The sequence below is a fragment of the Amyelois transitella genome, chromosome 8 (genome assembly GCF_032362555.1).
Source record: "Amyelois transitella isolate CPQ chromosome 8, ilAmyTran1.1, whole genome shotgun sequence".
Lineage (NCBI taxonomy): Eukaryota > Metazoa > Arthropoda > Insecta > Lepidoptera > Pyralidae > Amyelois > Amyelois transitella.
Window position 1 is genome coordinate 10,159,084 of NC_083511.1, and position 24,808 is coordinate 10,183,891.

At 35.4% G+C, this 24,808-nt stretch overlaps 1 protein-coding gene across 1 annotated transcript; it reads left to right on the forward strand.

Annotated features, from left to right (window-relative positions):
* Positions 1 to 71: 71 nt before the first annotated feature.
* LOC106137006 (uncharacterized) lies at positions 72 to 24,446 on the forward strand. The gene is made up of 12 exons (XM_060945449.1): positions 72 to 547; positions 624 to 697; positions 838 to 2,934; positions 3,571 to 3,653; positions 3,743 to 3,800; positions 4,550 to 4,742; positions 8,203 to 8,379; positions 11,275 to 11,392; positions 17,059 to 17,271; positions 22,478 to 22,573; positions 23,188 to 23,402; positions 23,949 to 24,446. Exons 1-12 carry the CDS (start codon positions 174 to 176, stop codon positions 24,148 to 24,150), a joined length of 3,900 nt encoding a protein of 1,299 aa, XP_060801432.1. The 5' UTR covers positions 72 to 173; the 3' UTR covers positions 24,151 to 24,446.
* The last annotated feature ends 362 nt before the right edge of the window (positions 24,447 to 24,808 follow it).

Below are 24,808 nucleotides of genomic sequence, written 5' to 3' on the forward strand. Positions count from 1 at the left end.
TAATGACAGTATATTTTTTAAATTAATGTCAGTTTAGTTTGATTGACAGATGTTGACGCTACTCGAAGGCTTGTGGTGTTGTTTGTTTTGTTTTAGGAAATATTAATAATTTTGTTGTTGTGGCAAACGTACTATAAATTAATTAATTTTACTGTTTATATATTGCAATAAATATGCGAAGGACATACAGATCAAAAAAAGACGCCAGCGGAGCTCTAGATCATAAAGACGTGTTACTCGATGAGAAGAGTTCGGCATTTGATGCATTTTACATTCAAAATATCAAGCAAACTAAAAGAGAGGTATCTTCGGTTAACTACCTAGCGGCTCCTCCTAGCAAAGTTCGTAAAAGAAAATATGTCAAACGTATAATAAAAGATCCGGAGCCACAGAAAGAATCCATTTTAGATTCGGTATACCTCACTCCTAACAAATCCCTCCGTGTAAATAAACCACTGGATCCTTTCGACCAGCTGCTAAATTCTCCCTCGACCCAACGAAATGATTCTCTAAGAGTGAACAGAGACAACCTGTTTTGTTATCAAAAGTAAGTTCTGCTTTTTTTTCTTTCCTCATGAGTGCATACTTCTTAAAGGGAATCTAATCTTTTTGTAATATTTCAGAGTAACAAAAACATATCATAAGAAAAGACTGAATAAGTTGAAGAAATATAATTATTCCAGCAGTGATACTACTGGTAAGTAAAATTACCAGTTGAAAATTAATTTTTTTTTTAATTTTTATAAAAAATTATTCCTTTTTTCTCTTTTTTCTGTCATATAGTGTCAATTTATTTTATACTGAAAACAATTAATTTATTTTCTATGTCTGCTACAGAATCTGATAAAGAGAATTTTGACAGCAGTAGAACACCAGACACATCAAACATAAAGAAGCATGAATTATTGATAGAAAAACCTACAAAAAAAATTTCTACAAATTTGGACAAATCCATCAAAGACTTAGTTCAAAATTTTTCTCTTTTGAAAAAGGTTAGTCCTAAAACACCAGGAAAGAGTAACAACCCAATGAAACTTGTGAAGAACAGATTGACCTTCAATATACAGTCACCAATACTTCAAAGTTCCCCATTATGCAGTACACCTTTCAAAGAAAAATATAGAGGAAAATCAATATACAATTTTTCCCCAATTCATGATAAAAATTTTAATGAGACTCTAGATATGGATGCATCTCAGAATAAAAGTAGTGATAGTATTATATTTGTTGAAAAGAAAAGACTTAATTTATCTAACAAACAAGAAATAAGCATTTGCAAAGAAGTATGTAAATCACCAGTTTTTAAAACACCCGATAACTATAAGGCCCCTAGCACTTCAATAGAAACAGGAAAAAATAATTTGATAAATTCTGTTAATGAGAAGACATGTGAAGCTGTACCACTTATTCTTTTAGAACCAAAAAATAGTGCAGTATTAATTGAAGGGGAAGAAAATGATGAATCTCAGGTTCAAGAAGAAATAGAAAACCATAATTGTAATAAATCTTATAACAAAGTTGTATCCAGCATTGAAATAAGCTCTTTGCAGACCACAGAGATGGAACCATTTATGGGCTTTTCTAATAATGAACATGCTTTTAATGAAGGTGATCACAAAAATGATTCACACAATACACAAGGATTTGGTGAATCTGTAATGAAAGAGAGCAACAGGGATGAGTCTAGATTAGCATTAGATAGTATAAATAATTCTAACTTATCACAATACAATCATTCATTGGAGACAAGTATTATGCTTTGCTCCAATGATGATCCTGAAAATGAAATAAATGAAGGAAGGTGTTCCGACAATCCAAAAGACAATACAGTTTTAGATAATAGTGTAAAGCTGTCTGAATCATTAGAAGAAGCTGGCAGTGACATTAGCAGAGAGAACGAAGATAATAACCTCAGTGAACAGTCTGCTAATAAATCATCAAATGATTTCAGTGATTTAGACACAAGTCAGTCACAAAATGTTACTATAGATCCTAAAGATGTGTATAAAGAAAATGATGCTAGTCAAACTTCTGTAGACAAATCTTTAAGCCAAGAATCTGATAACCAATCACTTTATGATACTTGTGACAGTGGTGACACAACACAAGAAGATTCTTTTGATCGGAAATTGCCTATAGTTGAGTTAAATAGACTAAATAATTCTATATTTCAAAAGTATTATAATGATATGCCAAAATACGATGCAACAGAAAGAAGTGGAAGTTCTCAAGATAGTAAAGATTATGAGAGTGTTGATAATATTTCTGATCACTCTAACAAATCCATTGAAAGTTATAGCAACTCTGAAAATGTAAAATCCATTGAATGTTCAAGTAACTCAGACAATGTACAAGAATTTTACAATTTAGATACATCTAATGATATTTCAGATGACAATGATTCTGATTCCAATAGTAACACTGATGAAGATAGATGCATAAGTTTTGTCACAACTAGAAGAAGAAATGAAGTAACAAACGATTCAATGATATTAGGATTTAACGATTCATATGAAAGTGTTAGTAATTCAGAATGTGATAAGACTGTGCTTAGCAATAATAGAAATAGTAATCGCAAGTCTGATTTAAATGAAGCTACGTTAGTTGTTAATGATAAGGAAAGTAGTAAAATTTTTGTACCAACAGAAGACATAGAACCTGTTGCAAAAAGAGCATCAAATGTTACTAGTAAAGTTGCAAGTGAAAGGGAGAGTTTCATAAAAGCTGAGGAGCCTAAATATGAATTTGTAGAACCTAAACCATCCATAGTTTTACAACCAGGCAAGAAATGGGAACGCTCTTTGAGTATATATAGGAGAATGACTACAATGAATGATCATTTTGACAATTCTTTGCTGGAAGAAGAGCCAATGCAGTCTAAAGGAAGAAAGTACAGGCAGAGTGTTATTAATACTATGGAACTGCAGGACAGAAGTGAGTTGATAACAATTTATTTATTATGTTATTGATAGAACTTTGTCGAGTTTCATTGAGGGGTATATTCACAAATATTGACAAGGTATAATAAGTAAATGTCTTCTTACTACGCTTTTTTTTATTCAAAATATATAAAGTTAGAAGAGAAGACATAATGAATGTCATGACAATTTTTTATGGTATAGAAGAGTGTAGGTTCAGTTTTGCAGTCTGGAGAGGATTTATGACAATTTTTTATGGTATAGAAGAGTGTAGGTTCAGTTTTGCAGTCTGGAGAGGATTTAAAATACTTTCAATTTAGTAGTTTATTCACACATTTATCATACTGAAAAAGGAAAAAATCCTCAAAGATCATCATTTTGTTACTATTTAATGTTATTGACACAGATTTAAATAAATTTGCAATTATAAGCATATTTTCTGTCTTTACAAATTATTTTTTTTAAGGTCTATTTCAAAAAGATTTTTAATATGTCGCCTCTTTACTAGAATTATATCGTTTTCATAATATGTAGTGACCTAACACCTGTCACATCCATCCAAAGTTTCAGTGTAATGTCAGGTTTGTATTTTACCAGAAAAATTGAATTAACTTATAAAAGATAATAAAATAATGTCTATTTTCCTTGACAGGTATACTACACAATGAATCAATTAATAGTCGAAGGAGTACCTTTGTTTCCAAGCCTTGCAGGTCTACGATCAAGATTGTGAAAGTAAGTCAAATATCAATTTAATTTTATGGTATTTGATATGTTAATGCCTTTAACTTTTTGATTTAATTTACATAAATATTTCTGTACAGGAACCCAATAATTCCAGAACAAGTTTATGTGCTACAGCTGTATTTGATGACTTGAAAGGTATGTGACGACATTTTTATAAATTTTAGTTACTAAGTTATTTAAAAACTAGGTGCCTATAAGTTTAAAAATCTTCAACAAGTAATCGCAACAAATAGATCATTTGGTACCTAAGCGTAGAATTTTAATTTATAATCGTGGCTACACCATGAATAACCAGCCTACCTTTTTTTTTATTGTGGCATTTTGCGCATTTCATGGAAGACGCTTCGTCGTTTGTCGTTGTTTTAAGTAGAATTTAAACTTAAATCATGGCAACACCGTAAATAACCAACCAAGCTTTTTTATCTGTCCCATTCTGCGCATTTCGTGGATTTCGCGGAAGAAGACGCTTCGTTGGTCTTTGTCCATAATTTTATTTTATTTTTATTTATCAATCACGTGTTAAAATATTACTTGTAGTGTTATTTAATTACTATTATCATTGAATAATAGTAGTGAGAACTTTACATTTGTGTAAAACTTTGTGTTTTTTACTCCAATTTGACTGCCATTTGTTATCCCTAACGGGATAATAGCTTGGTTCTGCGCCTTTGTTCGTCAAAAAGTGTCCAAAGCCAAGTGCATGCATCTTTCCCTGCAATACACAGGTTAGTTTCGTGATATTTGAGATAAAACGATTGGCGTCTTGTGTGATTAATAAGTGGCGTCTACGTAACAAGAGTTACGCATAGCGAAAGTCGTCAACCCGTCACTTCCTTGTGTGTGTCATTTATCAACTTCGGATCTAAATGGGATGTTCTTTCCAGGATTTCTGAGCGAGGACTGTGATGAAACGATTGTTGAGTTATCTAAACTTTCAATCGCCGACTCGAAACACGAGGTCACAGTTTTAGAAAACTTTCATGACACCGCGGGTCGAATCGCAACAGCAAGGGACTACGTCTTGCGACGCTGCAATCAGACAGAGGTCTTACTGTTTGATGAATGCTATCCAGATACGTAAGTATCTAAATTTACTATGTTATCATTTACTATGTTATTATATCCACTTTAGTGGCGTGGCACTTTGACCTTGCTAAAATATGGCAAGCAAATGAAGTGGGTCATGCAAGCAAATGGTGGCATTGTTATTAAACGCCTTGGCATGATGCCGAATGTTTGTAGGTTTCTCTAAATGTGGTTTCCGGCACTTTAGAATCACTTCATATTTTTTCCATGACTGTCGTAAAAAGGGACTAAGGTATAGGCTTATAAACTTTGAACTCATCTTGTAGGCCATCAATCTTTCAAGACTGCTGGCTCTGTCTACCCCGCTAGGGATGTATAGACGTGATAATATGAATGAATATACCTTTTTGTGAAAAGGTTCAAATGCAAAAGGAAGGATATAGGGAAAATATTAAAGTAAAATATAGATAAATCTCTTTATTGCACCAAAAGACTAAAACATGCAAAGCAGCACAAAACAGACAGAGATGGTACAAAGAATGCAATCTCTTCCAGTCAACCTTTGGGTGGAAGGAAACCAAAAAGTATGACTCATTTGGTTCATTAGAAGGAAATGAATCATACAACCATTATTGATATTAAAATTTAGGTAGATAACTTTCGAATATACTTTAAAACACCTGTTGTCAGATGATTTCTAGAATTGGTGTCAATCTATTATACCTTCAAAAAAGGGTTTTATGTTCTTTTTTAGTAAAGATGACATAGTTTTTGTAAAGAATTTAGTTTTTTTTTTTTATTTAATAGATCTCTATGATACATACATACATATTATCATGTTTATATCCCTCGCAGGGAAGACACAGCCAATAGTCTTGAAAAGACCATAAGGCCGTGTTCAGCTGTATGGCTACATAATGGAATTGAGATTAAAATGGTGACAGGTTGCTAGACTATCATCTACAATAAGAATCCCAAGTTTATAGCCTTTCCCTTAGTCGCCTCTTACGTCCATCCACTGAACAGATATAAATTGGTCTTATTTTGAAGTGCCGGAAATAGCATGGCATAGCTATAAAATTGATTTAATCATTTTTCATGGCCTTTGACCCAAGATAGTGAGTATTTATAAAAGGTCAACTGGCAACTGAAAGTTATTTTTATTATTACCTTTGTAGATATAAATAATTTTGTGTTGTCATGTGACCACTTGGGTATTTTATCTGCTCTCATTAGTAGTATTATGTATGTCATAGCAATTTTAGTTCTTGTATAATGTTAATCTTCCGTTACCAATTGGGTGACTGATGGAAAGTATACACTAAAACTATTAGGTTGTAGGAAGCTGAAATCTGATCATAGTAAAATAACAGATTTAAAAAAAACATTTCAATTTAGCTGTAAATTATTATATTTGGAATATTACCATTGAGGGCCATTAGCAAATAGGCCATTAGACAATGGGCTGGCCCATCACCATTTGAATATCATTTCCATCATTATACACTATATAAGCTTAATTTGGCCTTAAAGGCATGATTATATCTTTACTAATATTATAAAGCTAAAGAGTTTGTTTGTTTGAATGTGCTAATCTCAGGAACAACTAGTTCGAATTGAAAAATTATGTTTGTGTTGAATAGTCCATTTATCGAGGAAGGCCTCAGGCTATGGAAAATGTGAAAAAAAACCGGGTAAATAATTCATCTTTGAGGGCTTCAAGGATCCCCAAAATAACGATACCACGCGGATGAAGTCACGGGTACAGCTAGTATATATACATATATACAATATATATTTATTATTTTACGAGTAGTATAGATTCAGTGCAGGTGTAAGTCTGTACATTGCTGTGTGTGGCACTGAAACAGCAAAATATTATCATGATAACATTCAATGATTACTTTCATCATGTCAACAGATGATGTTTGCCGCAAGATATTGTTATCAGTCAATCAAAACATTCTGATGATGAAATGACTTGAAAGTACAATGCCCAAGACAATGCAGTGCACACATACATACATACACATACACACACACAAACACACAAGAATGAATTTAGATTTCTTTGTGAATTAACCAAAAGGCGAAAATTCACAATAGGAAATTGTAAAGACAATTGAAATTCTATAAATAAGCATATCCAACTGTCAATTTATACAGAAACAAACAAATGTTTGGAATTTCAATGACATACATACATATGATCACGTCTATATCCCTCGCGGGGTAGACAGAGCCAGCAGTCTTGAAAAGACTGCATGGCCACATTCAGCTATTTGGCTTAATGATAGAATTGAGATTCAAATAGTGACAGGTTGCTAGCCCATCGCCTAAAAAAGGAATCCCAAGTTTTTAAGCATATCCCTTAGTCGCCTTTTACGACATCCGTGGGAAAGAGATGGAGGGGTCATATTCTTTTTTGTATTGGTGCCGGGAACCACTCAATTTATACAGAAACAAACAAATGTTTTAGAATAGAATAGAATAGAATAGATTTATTTTCAAAATTGGATACAAGGTATCACTTATTGACGTCACATAACTTAAATCTAATTATAACTACTACCGCTTCCAAAGCGCATGTGTAGAAGAAGCGGCGGAACAAATTTGGAACAGTTTGGAATTTCAATGACATCATTCACAATTTCATTAATACTAGTAGCTATCAGCTGGTTCTATGGAAGCGTGATTCATTCGGCCATTATGTATAGCTGGATTTGAAAAGCCGATCCATAACAATCAATATTTGTGTAATGACTTAAAGAGTTTACAGTGAAATATTTACATGAAATTTTTACACTATACCGAAAACATAAATTTGTTATCGGGGTAATCGACATCGACAAAGTGCCGTGTGGTTCCCGGCACCAATATAAAAAAGAATAGGACCACATCATCTCTTAATCATGGATGTCTTAAAATGCGACTAAAGGATAGACTTATAGACTCGGGTTTCTTCTAAATGTCGATGGGCTAGCAACCTGTCACTATTTGAATCTCAATTCTAGCCTAACAGCTGTACGTCGCGTGTCAGTCTTTCAAGACTGCTGGCGCTATCTACACCGTCAAGGGATATAGACGTGATTGTATAGAATGAATGTAATCTAACACCTTTGTTCATACTGTTATTTAATTAAATCTGCATTAATGAAATTTAATGAAAGGATGAACTTTATCATCAACCACATCTTTATCGTGAGAACACGAATGTCACGTCAATAGATAGAGAAATAGTAAGTATTTAGAAAGAGATGCATCTTTTCACAGGACTTTTTCATAATAAAATGATATTATAATAAACTAGCGACCCGCCCCGGCTTCGCACGGGTGCAAAATTATAAATGTTATTATACATAAAAACCTTCCTCTTGAATCACTCTACCTGTTACAAAAAACCGCATCAAAATCCGTTGCGTAATTTTAAAGATTTAAGCATACAGACAAACAGACTAAAATAGCGACTTTGTTTTATACTATGTAGTGATAAGTTTCCATCTCTCGGTAGGGTTCTGAAGAACTGCCACAAGATCGGCGAGGGCGTCTACGGCGAAGTGTTTCTCTGGCGCGCGAGGGATGGCAGGGCTCGTGTTATGAAGATAGTACCCATAGCTGGCGCAACGAAGGTGAATGGGGAGTACCAGAAGGACTACCACGAGATTATCTCTGAGATTGTGATTGCTATGTGAGTGTTTATTTGTTAATGATTTTACGCCGTGCTGTTTCAGGCATTCCAATACAAAAAAGAAGAAGGATCACTCCATCTCTTTATCATGGATGTCGTAAAAGGCGACTAAGGGATAGGCTTACAAGCTTTGGATTCTTTTTTAGGCGATGCGCTAGCAACCTGTCACAATTTGAATCTAAATTCTTTTATTAAGCCAAATAGCTGAATTAGGCCATTCAGTCGCAAGACTGTTGGTTCTGTTCACCCCGCAAGGGATTTAGACGTGACCATATGTATGTATTTTACGCACCTTTAGAGGAATGCTTCTTACGGTGGATCATAGTGAGTGAGGTATCACATCCATTCATGCTACTGCATGTGTAAGAATGATCTAGATATGGATGGTTGGGTTCAACAAGGGCCGTTTCCTCTTAAACCCTGGCTTTCCCAATCCATGATCGTGATAATAGGCGCGCCTATGTGAGTGTTTATTAAATTATACATAGTTTTAATTTCAAAATGGAAAACAATGACGTCACGTCAAAAAAAACACGTAACAAGTGTAAAAGAACCGGCGGAACAAACTACACTGCGGCAGTTTCACCAAAGCCTTTTTAAGATGGCGAGCGCAATATGACTTCCGGTGAGGAGTCCTTCACATACTTACAGATAATTTTAAGTGTAACCATGAGCCTATACAGGGTGACATTTAAAACAACTGCATCCTTTTAAACATAGACTATACCCATGCTTCTGAGCCGTTTGAGCCTATTTTTATTTTAATTAAACGTCATCATTTTCACATTTAAAAAACCCTCAAAAACTACGTCACACGCTTTATAAAAGACCAATACTACAAAAAGAAATGAAAACTAAACATGTAAATAAATGTCTGAAAAATAAATTATATATAAATAAAAGTCACCCTGTATGGGTTGGATTTCCCTTAGTCTTCGGAGGTAAGGTCGTTTCTTGTAAAAACCTGTCTCACACAATTCACGACCGTCGATCGGCGCAATTCGGACTCCTCACTAGAAATGAGAAGTCGCAATGGAACTAATGCCAGAAAAGATAATGATATTATAGGAAAACAAAGAGCTTTTACTAAATTTCGTTTCTAAATAAACATTTGGCATTGAATTTTGCTTCCTACTAATAATTTTGACTAAATAATATCGCGAAATGAAATTTAACTGGAATAATGCCAGCTTTGATCTGATAAACCATACGTTATGTTGATAAATAATATCTGACTAGAACAAAAATAGCTTTTAAAATAGACTATACTATATAACAATGTTAATGGGATAAAGATATCTTTTGTTGGTCGATCTTATGATGAAGCTAAGATCTTGGGCAAGTGGAAAGATGAAGTGTCCGCTTATCTCTTTGGAAATGAGGCGCGATCAAATGATCATATGAAATGAGAAGTGAAGAACTGAGAAATAATCAAATTAAAAGCATATTTAACAATAGAAATCTGATATATTTTGTCACTAAACAAGTCATGGCAATACATACAACATATGTATATGTATGCCAGCTGGCTTTTGGCCTGTTAATATTTATATACAATAAATAATTGATTATTAATGAAGAAGGTTGCCTACAGTCACCATGTAAACTTAAATACATACATAAAATCACGCCTTTTTCCCGAAGGCGCAGGCAGAGACTACATATTTCCACTTGCCACAGTCTCTGCATACTTATTTCCCTTCATCAACATTCATAACTCTCTTCATGCAAGCTCGGCGCGTTCGGGTACTCTTGCCCTGACCTCTTGATGTAGTAAAGGGATGAATAAAAGTTTCGAGTATTGTATTGAGAGATACAGACGTCCGATGAAAATGCTGCAGTGTAGTTTGTTCCGCCGCTTCTTCTACGCCGATATAATTAGATTTAAGTGATGTGACGTCAATAAGGTTATACCTTGTATCCAATTTTGATAATATATCTATTCTATTCTAAATGATAAATGTTTATCGACCTTATCACAAGTGTCTACGTTTGTAATTTAACGTCCCCATTGAGAGGAACGTCTAGATTGTCGGAAATCTGGTTTTTATTGTTTTACCGTTGGGTAATTTGGAAAGAATGGAAACAGGGTCAGATTAAGTCAATTCAAGATTAAGTAACGGCCGTTTGGCCTTTTTCTTGTTATGTCAATCGTAAGCAATATTGGTTTGTAGTGAAAAACTGAATATACAAAAAATCTCGTTAATTTCCCGGCGGGTTAGGCAGTGGCTGCATTTTTTCACTTCTTTTGCTTCATCCACATGTATAACTCTCTTCATACATGCTCGTCGGTTTCGGGTACTCTTGACCTGACCTTTATCTAGAACGTACCCGATTAGGTCAAGGTCTGCTCATCTAGTCTAGGCCAACGTTTCCACTTAAATACACCCGCTTTGTTTATTTTATTTTGATACATACATACATATAGTCACGTCTATATCTCTTGCGGGGTAGACAGAGTCGACAGCCTTGAAAAGATTGAGTGACCACGTTCAGTTGGATGGTTAAGTGATGGAATTGAAATCCAAGAGAGAGAACTCCAAGTTAATTAGCCTGACCCTTAGTCACCTTGTACGACACCCATGGGAAAGATATGGAGTGGTCCTATTCTGAAGTTCCGGTAACCACACGGTTTATTTTGACAATTTGCTTTTTTATTACTTTTTACTACTCATAATCCAACCTCTATGTATAATAATATCTTTTTAATATTTAATGTGCAGTTTGTTACCGCTTTTTCTGCACTGACGTCTTGGAAGCGGCAGTAAACTTAGTTTTAAGTAATTTATTTGACGTCAACCAATGTGAAACCAAACGATTTGACAATTATTAAGCGATATGATAGTATCCTATAATAATAAATGAAAATTTTGAATTTGAATGTTTTGCCCACAGGGAATTGAGCGCCCTACGCGCTCCCATAGCAGATATAGAACGCCATTTTGATGAGGGAAAGGACGTAGATGCATTGGATTTACATGCTGTGGAGAATGCAACTGATGTTTTTAATGAGGTATGTAGATATTTATACGCCGTGTGGTTTTGGGTACCAATAAAAAAGAAGAAAAGGACCACTCTATCTCGTTCTCATGGATGTCGTAAAAGGCGAACAGCCCATCGAATAAAAAAAGAAACCCAATTTAAGAAGTGTATCCCTTAGTCGCATTTTAAGACATATATAGGATAGAAGATAAGTGGTCCTATTATTTTTTCTATTGGTGCTGGGAACCACATGCGGTACTGTTGTGGCTTAAAAAAAATCTTCCAAAAAAATTTATGATTTTTATAAATTCTTTAATGTATAGAAACAGTCACTGACTTTCTTATAAAATGGAACCCGATATTCACAAATATAGCAGAGGGTAGATAGACATAATAAACAACCTTACATTAGTATTATGAACCTTATTGCTTCACATTTAGAGTTGTTGTCGCACCGTATATCTAATAACCATAAAAAGTAAACCTGCTCTGTGGAACTGTTTCTACTATTATAACATTGTTAAGGTTGAATTCTACCTGATCCTTTACAAAGAATGTCTGACTAGACATTATGTGACCTTTATACAGAGAATAACCTACGTCAAATTTGAACACAGGTGTTCCTTTTTTTTTTAATTTCAAATTTTTTATTGCATATCATAAAGTACATCAGTTAAATTACAATTCTGCTTATAAATAGGTACAATATGAACCCTGTTGGGCATCGCAATTATAAAATAATATGGAACGGCGAAATATTTTTGGAAATATACAATAGGAAATAGAATCGACCTGTTTACACTGAAAAAAAAAATATAGCAAGATCCTTTTATGACGATAGGCGATGTGAAGGCAAATTGTCACTAATTAAATTTCAATTCCATCATTGCCATTCGTATTTTTAATGAAGTAAAATATAGTTTATTAACTTTAGGTTAAATGCTTCTGGTCTGGTCATTTCCTTTATTAATAAAAAAATAAATTGAATAATTCTAATAACAATATCTATAAATTATTCTAAATTTTTTCTAGAACCTGACCCTGTAGAAAGGAGTATTCGACTTTTGTTATGATAGGAACGATACGAGAGAACGAGGTGTACGTTCTGAATAAATAATCAGTTTTTCCAAATGGCCCATCTAACTTGAACCTGACCCGAATGTAACTGTCGAAATTCCAACCCGGTCGGTTATAACTTGGGTCATGATGAAGTACTTAAATGGCTGTTTCGATTACAAATTATCAGTATAGTATAGTATAGTGTCATAGTAGTATTAGTATGATCCGATTAAGCAGTCTTACACTTCAAATACTGTTTTCATAAAGCGTTATATTTTTATTATGAACTAGCTATCGCCCGCGATTTTGTTCGCCGTAAAAGTTCATTAAAAAAGCTGACCCCTTGTGATGCCTCTTTGACAGGTGGGGTATAGGTATTTTTGTATACCAGTAAGTTGGACCAAGCGTAATACATCTGAAAAAACCGCATTCAAATCGGAGCAATAGTTTTCGCGTTTTGAGAGTACAAACAAAGACAGACGGACAGACAGACAGATATTCAAAAAATCATAATTTGGCTTCCGTTGTTCTTAACGACTTTTTGACAATATCTTTCAAGTACAGATATGGGTCAGTTAATATTTTATTATAAGTATTTATATGAATCATTGTATTGATTAAGTAAGATAGGCCGCCTTTGTGCCACATGTACTACATAGTGATAAGCAAAACTGGGGCGGTTATCGAGACAAGCGCTATCTTGACACAGCTGCAAGGAAACCGCTTTATTATCTGTAATTGACAGTTCCCAATTATAAGCTGAATGCGCCCTAATATTATTTTTTTTGTAGACGTCATGTACGTACGTTATTTAGCATAGTATATTTATATTTCCATAGGGTGACCTAATTGCAAACGAAACGATTACTCCCTCTTTGACGACGAAGCGACCGAATATTCCGAGATTACTTTTATAAGGAACTGAAGAAGTTCTATATGTGCATATTATACGTCAAACTAATGATGTGTCATCGTCTTAAATCGAATATCACATATCTTCAGTGCATAGCATCACTTTATCTCGGGGCACTATACATTAAAATGTTAAAGACAGCACCCTCTTTTCCGCTGTCGGGAACAAGTCTAATCAGTGAGCTATCGTTTGACAATACACGAACAAGATCAGCCAACTTGACACCAAGACCTCGCCTCGCTCGATCAATTAAGGCTAGGAGTAAGGTAATGTGCACATCGAGACAAGATGTCAAGATATTATATAGAATTTATCAAAATAAAATAGGAATCGTTTTGATTCTAAAATATTTCAATTAATTTTGGTCATACCCGTTTTTTCTTATTAGTCAGAATATCGTCAGAATTCTATACGCTAGTAACGGGAAAATCTAATATTTTGATTTTATCATTGACATTGGGATTTCTTTTTGATGTGAATTTATCGATCTATAATTTAATTTTTGTAATTTTACTAGAGATATCTCTCGACTTGTGTTAACACGCTTTATATGTGCATTATGTCTTGAGTCTTGACCACGGGTTCTATTATATATGAAAACTATAGTAATTTGTGTAAAATAAAACTGTCAATTGGTTCTAGTGTGCATACGACTTTACTGTTTTGTCGCACATCGGCTGATCAAGCATTTGTCCAACCTTTGCCCTGGCCTTATTTACAGTCAAAAGGAATTCAAACTAACTTGCAGTATTTTAAACGAACAAATATGGCATTGATCCGATACTAGCTTTTACCCGCAGATTCGCCCGCGTGAATTTAGCGACATTTACAAAAAGCGACGAATTAAACGCAAACCTACTAAAATCGACGTATTTAGCACCATCTATAAAAGAAAAGCTTAAGTTTTGGCTTTCACGATCGCCTTACCCGACCCGTGTTAAGAAATTGATGATACAAAAGTATGTAATGTTTCCAACATTTCCATTTGAAAATCGAGGAATCGGCTCATTGTATTTCGATCTTAGTGTTTCCTTTCCAAATTGATTGCTCGTAAATTGGCTGCAATGTTGTAACACCATTGTGCTGAATATTTTTTTTTTCGTTTTCACAATGAACTGTTGCGCAACCAATAATTAGTTTGCAAATCGTTACATGAACGTTCAATATGGCGTATACTCATCTGATTTTTTATAATGTTGACTTTCTCTTCACAATCTGTACTTATATTATAAAGCTGAAGAGTTTGTTTGTTTGAACGCGCTAATCTCAGGAACTTCTGGTTCAAATTGAAAAATATTTTTGTGTTGAATAGACAATTTAACAATTTATCGAGGAAGGCTCTAGGCTATATAACATCACGCTTCAACTCGAATCAAAAGAGCGAAGAAATAATGGTAAATGTGAAAAAACGGGGAAAATTATTCATCCTTGAGGGCTTCTTTACTATTCACGTTGTTGTCTTCACAATAACAATTATAACATTACATTCCAGTCATTTCTTTATCTTAGAACTCATCAGAGTCTCGTGGGTTTAGGAGTGTGAAAGTCGGGTAATTGCAGTAACATTAGTTTGAATCACATACAGTTATACCTTCGTTGGTCAGCATGTGACGATTTCCTCCCGATTCCTTCATCGGTCAGAGCATCAGATCTACTTAATATATACATACATACATATGGTCACGTCTATATCCCTAGCGGGGTAGACAGAGCCACCAGTCTTGAAAAGACTGAATGGCCACGTTCAGCTTTTTGGCTTAATGATGAATCTCAAATATATCTTTAAGCCAAACAACTGAACGTGGCTTATTGGTCTTTTCGAGACCTTTCTACCCCGCAAGGGATATAGACGTGATTATATGTTTACATGTATATTTTTTCTCGATGAATATAAATGTTAGTAAAAAATAAAAATTTAGTACCAAACACACAAATAAATAAATATATACGGGACAAATTACACAGATTGAGTTAGCCTCGAAGTAAGTAAGTAAAGACTTGTTTTACATGATTCTAACTCAACGATACTAAAACTTCACAAGGCATTAGTGATAGGCATAATATTATAAAGGTAAGACAAGACAGTGCCGTGTGGTAACCGGCACCAATACAAAAAAAAAAATAGGACCACTCCATCTCGTTCCCATGGATGTCGTAAAAGGCAACTTAAGGGATAGGCTTATAAACTTGGGATTCTTCTTTTAGGCGATGGGCTAGCAACCCGTCACTATTTGAATCTCAATTCTAGCCTATCATTAAGCCAAACAGCTGAACGTGGCCTATCAGTCTTTTCAAGACTGTTGGCTCTGTCTACCCCGTAATGGATAAAGACGTGATCATATGTATGTATGTAAGACAAGACGCTAGCTCACTGTTAAAGATGTAAATCTTTTACTTCTTTATCATCATATCATCGGACGTGCCCACGAACCCACACGTGCCAATTTTGATATAAATCGATAAGATTGTCGTTCAAGGAAGTGTGTGGAATGTCTCGATCATGTATCGTATGAGTATGATTCATTGCGCAATGCCCATTGAGGGTTTGTTGCTGGAATTGATTTCGAATTTATTGTTACGTGAGAAGTGAAATATAAACCTTGTTGGTATGTTTTGTGCCGTGTGGTTTCCGGCGCTTGGAAATAGAACCAGTTCATATCTTTGCCATGGGTATGGGTGCTATCGTAAAGGGTGACTTAGGGATAGGCTTATAGACTTGGGATGCCTCTTGTAGGCGATAGGCGATGAATCATAAAGCCATACAAATGAACGCGGCCTTTCAGTCTTTTTGAGAGTGTTGGCTCTGTCTACCCCGCCAGGGATATAGATGTGATGTATTTAGGTATGGAGCTAAAAGAATTTTAAACTAATATTCACCCTTTCATTACTACAAAACCCTACTTTTTTGTCATCGTATTCGGACAAACTAGCAATAACAAGATATGAGCAGGCGAAATCACGATAAAAAGCCTGAAAAACTCACATAGCAGACATTTTCTTCTATATTTATTTAGAAAGCTTGAAAATTCCACGTAATAGTTTGCATGACAAATCATTTCTTGCGAGAAAATAAATATTATAAAGAAAATATCCAACGTCGCATTACAAAGCATCCAATCTGTGTAATATGCAAAACATGGCTTCGGTAATAGTTATGGCCCGAAAGCGTAACGACACGCACTTTCACTTGAAGACTGCTATGAAATTGTACCGTTTGTCCCGCTACTGTCGCTGCGTTTTAGGTCACAGTCTGTAAATATGAGTATCATAGTTTGTTTGTGACATATACGTTTATAATAACTTAGAAATTGCATGTCATTGATGTGTTACTAAGTATTTTATATACATCATGTCTTATAACTACAAGTGGGGGAGTTTTCTGTGATAAAAGCATCTGCTTAGTCAGTCTCTCATAATTTTAACTATGTAATGTACTTACTACTTAAGATTTGAGAGAAAATAAAATATTTGATTTGATTATTGGTAAATTATGTAGTTCTGTATTTCTCAAGTTCTGTTAAATTGTCCAACCTTTTTTTAAACCTAGAATATTTAGTTAAAAGAATGTTGTCCAAGATTGCGATACACACGTCTTTGACACCATATTCTCGCTGAGTCCACTTTTTACGTCATTTAATGAAATAATTATGGAATTTCCTTTTCCGCTCTGCCCCAAGTCAATTATTGCCATTGACTAATAATCATTTAATTCTTTAAACCACCAGGTACTCGCTGTAAGGTGCGTATACGGCTGTTACCCGTCACGCTTGCTCGACCTGTGGGAGTTATACGACGAATGCAAAGGCTCCGAGAACGATAACCCGGCCATCTTGCCCGTCGATCAGCAGTACATTGTTTTGGAGCTCGCGAACGCCGGCCAAGATCTTGAGAGTTACCAGTTCAACAGTGCTGAGCAAGCGCATGCATTGTTCTTGCAGGTTAGTTGGATTATACAAATTTATAGGCATAACAATACACGAAGTCCCCAAGTTACTACCTTGTAGTGTGCCAATAAAATTAGGTACGAAGGACCCAAGTGACTGCCTTGTGGTGTACCAGTTTTAATCGCAATAATATCGAATGCCTGTATCGCCGGTCACACTTAAAAGTCGCGCTGACTCAAAATATTACTTATTTAAGTTTATTATTAAAAATAAATTTCATTACATTTGCTCTCAAATTAAGTAATTCATATCCATTAGTTGACTATTTGTATTAGGACAATATCGGTTATCTTTTCTCGACCTTACAATTAAGTATGACGCGTACTATAACCATTGGACATAAAGCAATGCCATAATCATTGATATATCGCTGTTTTATCGTTTCGAAAGGTTTGATTTTTATTGTTTCAATGAGTCATCTTAATCCGGTGAATGAAGTGTGATTTTCGTTTAACTGATAGTGATATCCGGTTTTTACTTATCATTTGAAGTCGAAGGATTACCCCAGTCTCGTTTTTAAAAAATGCGCAAATTAAAAATCAATTCTTTCTATCGAAGGGACACTTTTGACTAACTTTTTGTTCTCCCAATTGCACCCTCTGCCACTGCTGCCTTGCATTTGTTTAATTAACTTTTAATAAATCCGTTTTAAAAGAAGCACAGGATGAATATATTACATCAACGGTATTTGAATCGAAAATTGAATGAATTTGAACTCCAAAAGATCTATGTTTACAAGAACTGCTAATCAATTTGAGCATCTCAAAACCACAGTTATATTATTCCTATAGACTAGATAACAATTTACCAACATCATAACTAGACATTTTCTGGTAATGATTAAAATCAAAACAGGTTCGGTATCACGCGATGCGAACGTTACGTAATTGGCCGTAATTGACGATAACCGATTGCGAATTAGTGATTGGTTGCATTCAACAAATGATGTACACGCGGCTTGTGTTGTGCGTAAGAAAAATAATGGTAGTATGGTAGGTTTGTTTGTAAACATGAGGCGTGATAGAGTTCATGACATGACAGCTATAGGACACATACGTAAATAAGCTCATCAGAATGTCACATTCGTATAATCGTTTACAAAGGTGGTTATGTTAAATTCTGTAAATAACTAGCTGTGCCCGCGATTTCGTTCGCGTGGAATAGTTATTTTGGGCATCATTGAAGCCCTCAAAGTTGAATAATTTCCCCCGTATTTTTTTCACATTTTCCAATATTTCTTTGCTTCTAGTTGCAGCGTGATGCAATATAGCCTTAAGCCTTCCTCGATAAATGGTCTATTCAACACAAACATAATTTTTCAATTCGAACCAGAAGTTCTTGAGATTAGCACGTTCAAACAAACGAAACTCTTCAGCTTTAAAATATTAGTATAGATTAGAGGAAGTTGCACTTATTGCATTAACACTAGTAGATTGATACTGTTAACAAATTGTTCTTATTAAGAAATGATTATATTACGGTGCCAATAGTCTCAGTTGAATCTATACTAATATTATAAAGCTGAAGAGTTTGTTTGTTTGAACGTACTAATCTGAAGGAACTACTGGTTCGAATTGAAAAATTCTTTTTGTATTGAATAGACCATTTATCGAGGAAGGCTTTAGGCTGTATAACATCACGCTGCAACTTTAAGGAGCGAAGAAATAATGGAAACTGTTAAAAAAAGGGGAAATTATTCATCCTCGAGGGCCTCAATGATGCCCAAAATAAGTATTCCACGCTGACGAAGTCGCGGGCACAGCTAGTAGTATTAATATCAATACCATGGGAATTGGATACAAAATATCTAAAAGAATTCCAGTGAAACTGTCGATATCATGTCGGTAATTCGATAAAAAAAAATTGAGATTCATCTTTTTGCGGTAGTCTATTGAATGCTTTCTCTCGAAAACTCATACAGAAATGTTTTATGTAATGAATTTCTTCTGACACTTGCTATTGCATCGCTGTTCCATTGACCATATGGAAATCCGGTAGGCATCCACTGTAGTGTTACTAGTTATGTGTTTGTGTCTTTCAATTTCTTTTTAATTTTTGTGAAATTTTTTTATATGTTCATTCGTTTCATTGCTGGTCATAATTTTGGTCTCGATTATGAAGACATAACAGTGCATCGGATATATCAAGAAAATTTATTTCTCAAAAAGCATGTAAAGTACATTTACATGCTATTTTGAGGACCCCTAGCTATGAGACGGGAAATACGTTATGATGAGAGAGAGAGAAACGTGTAAGAAGAATACAAAGAGAGAAAAGTGTATTAAGATCTTAGCAAAAATGCCCAACAGTAATATTTATAAGTCTTGTTAATTTTTGCTTTTGTGTTTTTTTTTATTTGTTTATTATTTAATATTGTATTCTTTTTTACTTTAACACAGCTTGTATATAATTTTTTTAAAGGTTTCGCATTGAACGAAACTAAAGCAAGTTCACTTGTATTAATTAGTGCAAAATATTTTTGGTCTAATTCAGATGAAATCATACGACGTTGATTATCGAAATTACATTAAATTACACTTCATTTGTTCAAGTTTTGAATTATAAAATCTTTTCATTCTTTAACATAAAACATCATAAATTACATTAAAGATATCTGAATCGGATCGCATTGTTTTTTTTTTCAGTGGCACAGCATGATCAGTTTCTTCGGACGGTAAGCGAATCTCTAGTGCAAGTTCTACACATCTTGACTAGATTTTCACTTATCCTTCGCGGAAATCACGACCGCTTTCGATGTTATCGACCTTTTTGTTGTTTTTTTTTTTTTTTCTATTTTTGTGTGCATGATGTGTGTGTTTATTGCAAGCCAAATAGTTCGTGGCACCTCTATTCTATAGGTACACGAACTATTTGGCTTGCTCGGTCTATACCGACAAAGATCTTTGTGAACGTCGCCAATAAAGAGAACTAATGGTCCGCTAGAATTTGGGACCGCTTCTTCCGCTTTAATTTACATTAATTGATGTGTTGAGTTTGTTCCTTGTGTGTTTTTTTATTTGTTTACTCTTATTTATTTTTTCATTATCTTATTATACTAATTAGTTAACGAAATCGTAACTGCCTGTTAAAAGATTATTTTATTTTGTACACTAAGTCCCTGTAGCGACCATAATTGCGTTCATTATGATCCTTGTCGATTTAAACGTCTTTAATAGTATTGTATAAAATGTCCGTATGTTTTTTTGTATTACATTTATGTTTGCACCATGAATAATTGTTACTCGGGCTCGATACAACGTCGTCTCCTTTTTTTTTGGAGAAATCACAGAAACTCTTTTATTTGCTGTTATAATATGCATAAGAAGATGTTTATCAATCTTTATAGCGTATCGGTGACTAACTCACTGTGATTACAGGTTCGATTACCATGCGCGGGCAAATATTTATACTCATTTTAAACCGATTTAAAAAAAGGAGGAGTATTTTAATTTGACCGTATTATTCAAATAATATATTGCTGCGAATGTATAGCTAGTTAATTTGTGTTTTTGTCCGCGAAGCTAGATCTGAACCAAAGCAAATGTGTGTTTGTTATATATAATCATAAAAATCTTAACGAGTTCATTGCGGAATTGTACAATTTCCACATGTTGACATTGCCGTGTGATGTCAACGACCCCCGGCTATATCTGGACTATTTTTCTAGCTACAAATCGATAATGGCGCGACTATCATTGAATAATTTAGTGCGCAGTGACACCAGAATGTTTAAAGATTAAGCTAAATTCAATCAATATTTGTCCCCCGAGACTTTGTTCCCGTGGGAACTTGTTTTGCGTATAAAGTCTCTCGTCTTGGCGGACGTGTGGCAGATGCGATTCTAAGATGTAAACAACTAGCTGTGCCCGCGACTTCGTCCGTCAGTAGTTCCTGAGATTAGCGCGTTCAAACAAACAAACTCTTCAGCTTTACAATATTAGTTAGTATAGATAAAAATAGTGTATCGAAATTCTGAAAACGTTTAAGCATGTAACTCTCCATCATTTATATACTGCCGTGTGGTTCCCGGCACCAATACAAAAAAGAATAGGACCACTCCACCTCTTTCCCATGGATGTCGTAAAAGGCGACTAAGGCTTACAAACTTGGGATTCTTTTTTAGGCGATGGGCTAGCAACCTGGCACTACTTGAATCTCAATTCTATCATTAAGCCAAACAGCTGAACGTGGCCTATCAGTCTTTTCAAGACTGTTGGCTCTGTCTACCCCGCAAGGGATATAGACGTGACCCTATGTATGTATGTATGTATTTATATACCTACTGCCAGTGATACAAACGGCGTGGTCTTAATCATCCTCCTGGCCTTTGATCCTCCTGGTTACATCCTCACCCCCCTGCGAGCCCGGGGTCCGCCAGTGACCAGGTTCCTGGATTGCGTAAGTCAGGTTCTTACAAGAAGCGCACTCTCATCTGATCTCCGCAACCTTTGCAGGGGAAAACGAAACCTGTATTGGATTCTGGTCATCCATATCAATTTGCCTGGATGAACAGGTTTTCTTAAGGTTTTTTTCACTTGCCGCAGAGTATCGGTTAGCACTCAAACTAATGTACATAATTCAGAAAAGAGTCATTGGTATACATGGCCGAGATAGGATTTGCACCTTGGCCTCTACGCGAATTACTTAAGCATTTTAGCTATACCTTAACCCAGCCATACTCAACCTTTTTTTTTTATATTTGGGCCAAAAACCGTTTCCGTCTTGGGATCCCGGGCCGCAAGCGAGGAATTATTAGGTGATAAATAAGAAATAAATCAGAACTAACCGTGTTTATTTATTTATTTACTCGTACTTTGTTGATTTTACATACCTCGATGTAAAACTACGGCGTTTTGCTCACTTTCCAGTTCTTGCTGTAGGCTTTTAAATCTTCTTAAAATAGAACGAAACATAGGAACTTCAAAGTGGGCCAATTAAAAAGGCCTGGCGGGCCGCAGGTTGAGTACAGCTGCCTTAACCGTTCGACCACCGGCGCTCCGGATAGCAATTAAACTCACTCTCTCTCATCTCCGCGTTTTGCATCCTCCATAGAAATGTTTCTCAATGTTCATGGGTCAATCTTCCGTCATTTCTCACTCCACTTGTTACGGTTTTAGGCGGCCTCGGTTAGCAGTTAAACTAATGTACCTACATTAAACTGATATATGTAGTAGATTAATGTATACATTATAATTTTCAGGTGGCTTTCGCGTTAGCCGTCGGCGAAGAGAGCTTTCAGTTCGAGCATCGAGATTTGCACTGGGGCAACGTGTTGATATCGCCTACGGAACAAAAGGTAATATTTTATAATTGTTCACTAGCTGTGCCCGCGACTTCGTCCGCGTGAAATAGTTGTTTTTGGCATCATTGAAACCCCTCAAGGATGAATAATTTTCCCCGTTTTTTTTTTCACATATTCCATTATTTCTTTGCTCCTTGCAGTTGCAGCGTGATGTTATATAGCCTAAAGCCTTCCTCGATAAATGGTCTATTCAACGCAAAAAGAATTTTTCAATTCGAACACAGTAGTTCCTGAGATTAGCGCGTTCAAACAAACAAACTCTTCAGCTTTATAATATTAGTATAGATTATAATATTACTATAGATTATTAATTTTATGCCGTGTGGTTTCCGGCACCAATACAAAAAAGAATAGGACCACTCCATCTCTTTCCCATGGATGTCGTAAAAGATGACCAAGGGATAGGCTTACATACTTGGGATTCTTTTTTAGGCGATGGGCTAGCAACCTGTCACTATTTGAATCTCAATTCTATCATTAAGCCAAATAGCTGAGCGTGGCCATTCCGTCTTTTCAGGACTGTTGGCTCTGTCTACCCCGCAAGGGATATGGACGTGACCATAGTATGTATGTATGTATTAATTTTATTTATTTTTTCTGTCACTCAGTTCGCAACGTTCGTGTTGCGCGGGCGCGCTCACCGCGTGGCGCGCTGCGGCGTGGCGGCCACCGTCATCGACTACTCGCTGTCGCGGCTGTCGCTCCCGCTGGCAGGCTCTGACCGCGCCGCCCTCTACAACGACCTGTCCACGGACGACGGACTGTTTGATGCCCTCGGCGATTACCAGTTCGAGGTGTATCGTCGCATGAGAGATAAGTTGGGGTTAGTGCTGTGTTAGTGTTGTATATATGTAAATGGTCACGTCTATATCCCTTGCGTACGGTAGACAGAGACTGCAGTCTCGTAAAGATTGAAAAGCCACGCTCAGGTGTATGGCTTCGTGATGTGATTGAGATTCGAATAGTGGTAGGTTGCTAACCCATCGCCTAAAAGAAGAAAGGCTATCCCTTAGACGCCTTTTACGACATCCATGGGAAAGATATGAAGTTGTGATATTCTTTTTTTTTATCAGTGCCGGAAACCACACGGCACTGTGTTGTAAATTTTCAAAGAAATATTGGTACTACCGACTGCGCCAATTTAGTTTCAGGTAGTTGAAACTTTATAGAAGAAGTAAGTAACAATAGTCAAAAAGGGTCAGAAGATTAAAGTCAAAGGATGTAATAATGAATGAGGTTGAAAAGTCATCATTCATTCAAAGAATGCACATAATGAAACGCATTTAAAGAAATATGATTGCCTACATATTTCAGTAATTGTTTTTTTTTTGTTATTATTTTGTACTAAATAAAGTATTTTCTTTCACAGAAATGATTGGAAGAATTTCGAGCCGTACACAAACATACTTTGGCTGCATTACACTGTTGATAAAATGATAACGGCCCTCCGTTACAAACGGACCAACACTAAGATTCACAAGCATTATATAGCGAAGCTGAAGGGAATCAAGAATCGAATCCTGAACTACGGCAGCGCGGCCCAGTTCGTACTCACAGACAACGAATTCTGAACGATGATAAAGATATATAAAAAATAATAATAATATAATATACATTACAATATTTTTTCACTAGTAAATATATTTCAAAATGGATATTAGCGCTGTTTGCTGTTGTTATAAAAATTCTGACATGGATTGCATAAATTATTATGTAAATAGTGTTCGCTTTGGTAACTTTGTTAAATTTATAGACGCTAAAAGGATTAATTATTACAGTGTTGTCGCATTACAATCGCTGAAGGGTGCCTTCTTAGCTAAGGTAGTGCCTTTGTTCACATTACAAATAAAGTCATTTATGAAGTTCACTTGTGTTGTTTTATTCCTTACAAAATCGTTTTTAGATGACAGGTGAAACTGAATGAAAAAAATGCAATAATTTTCGTAGGTACTGAGATTCGTGCGACAAAATTCTGTGAAAAGGGAAGGGATATCTTTGCCAAAGTGCGTGGCGAAAAACCAAATTCAAATATAAAGGAATTTCACATTTCTTTTCAAGTTTGGAGCTTCGATTCTGGCCTGATTGAGAAAAAAAAAGTGGGGCACACACATCACTAGGAGATGGGTTAGCACATTAGCAACTTGTTACAATTTAAATCTCAATTCTATCAGCTGATCGTGGCATCTCAGTCCTCGAGATTGTTGGCTCTGTCTAGCCCGTAAGGAATGA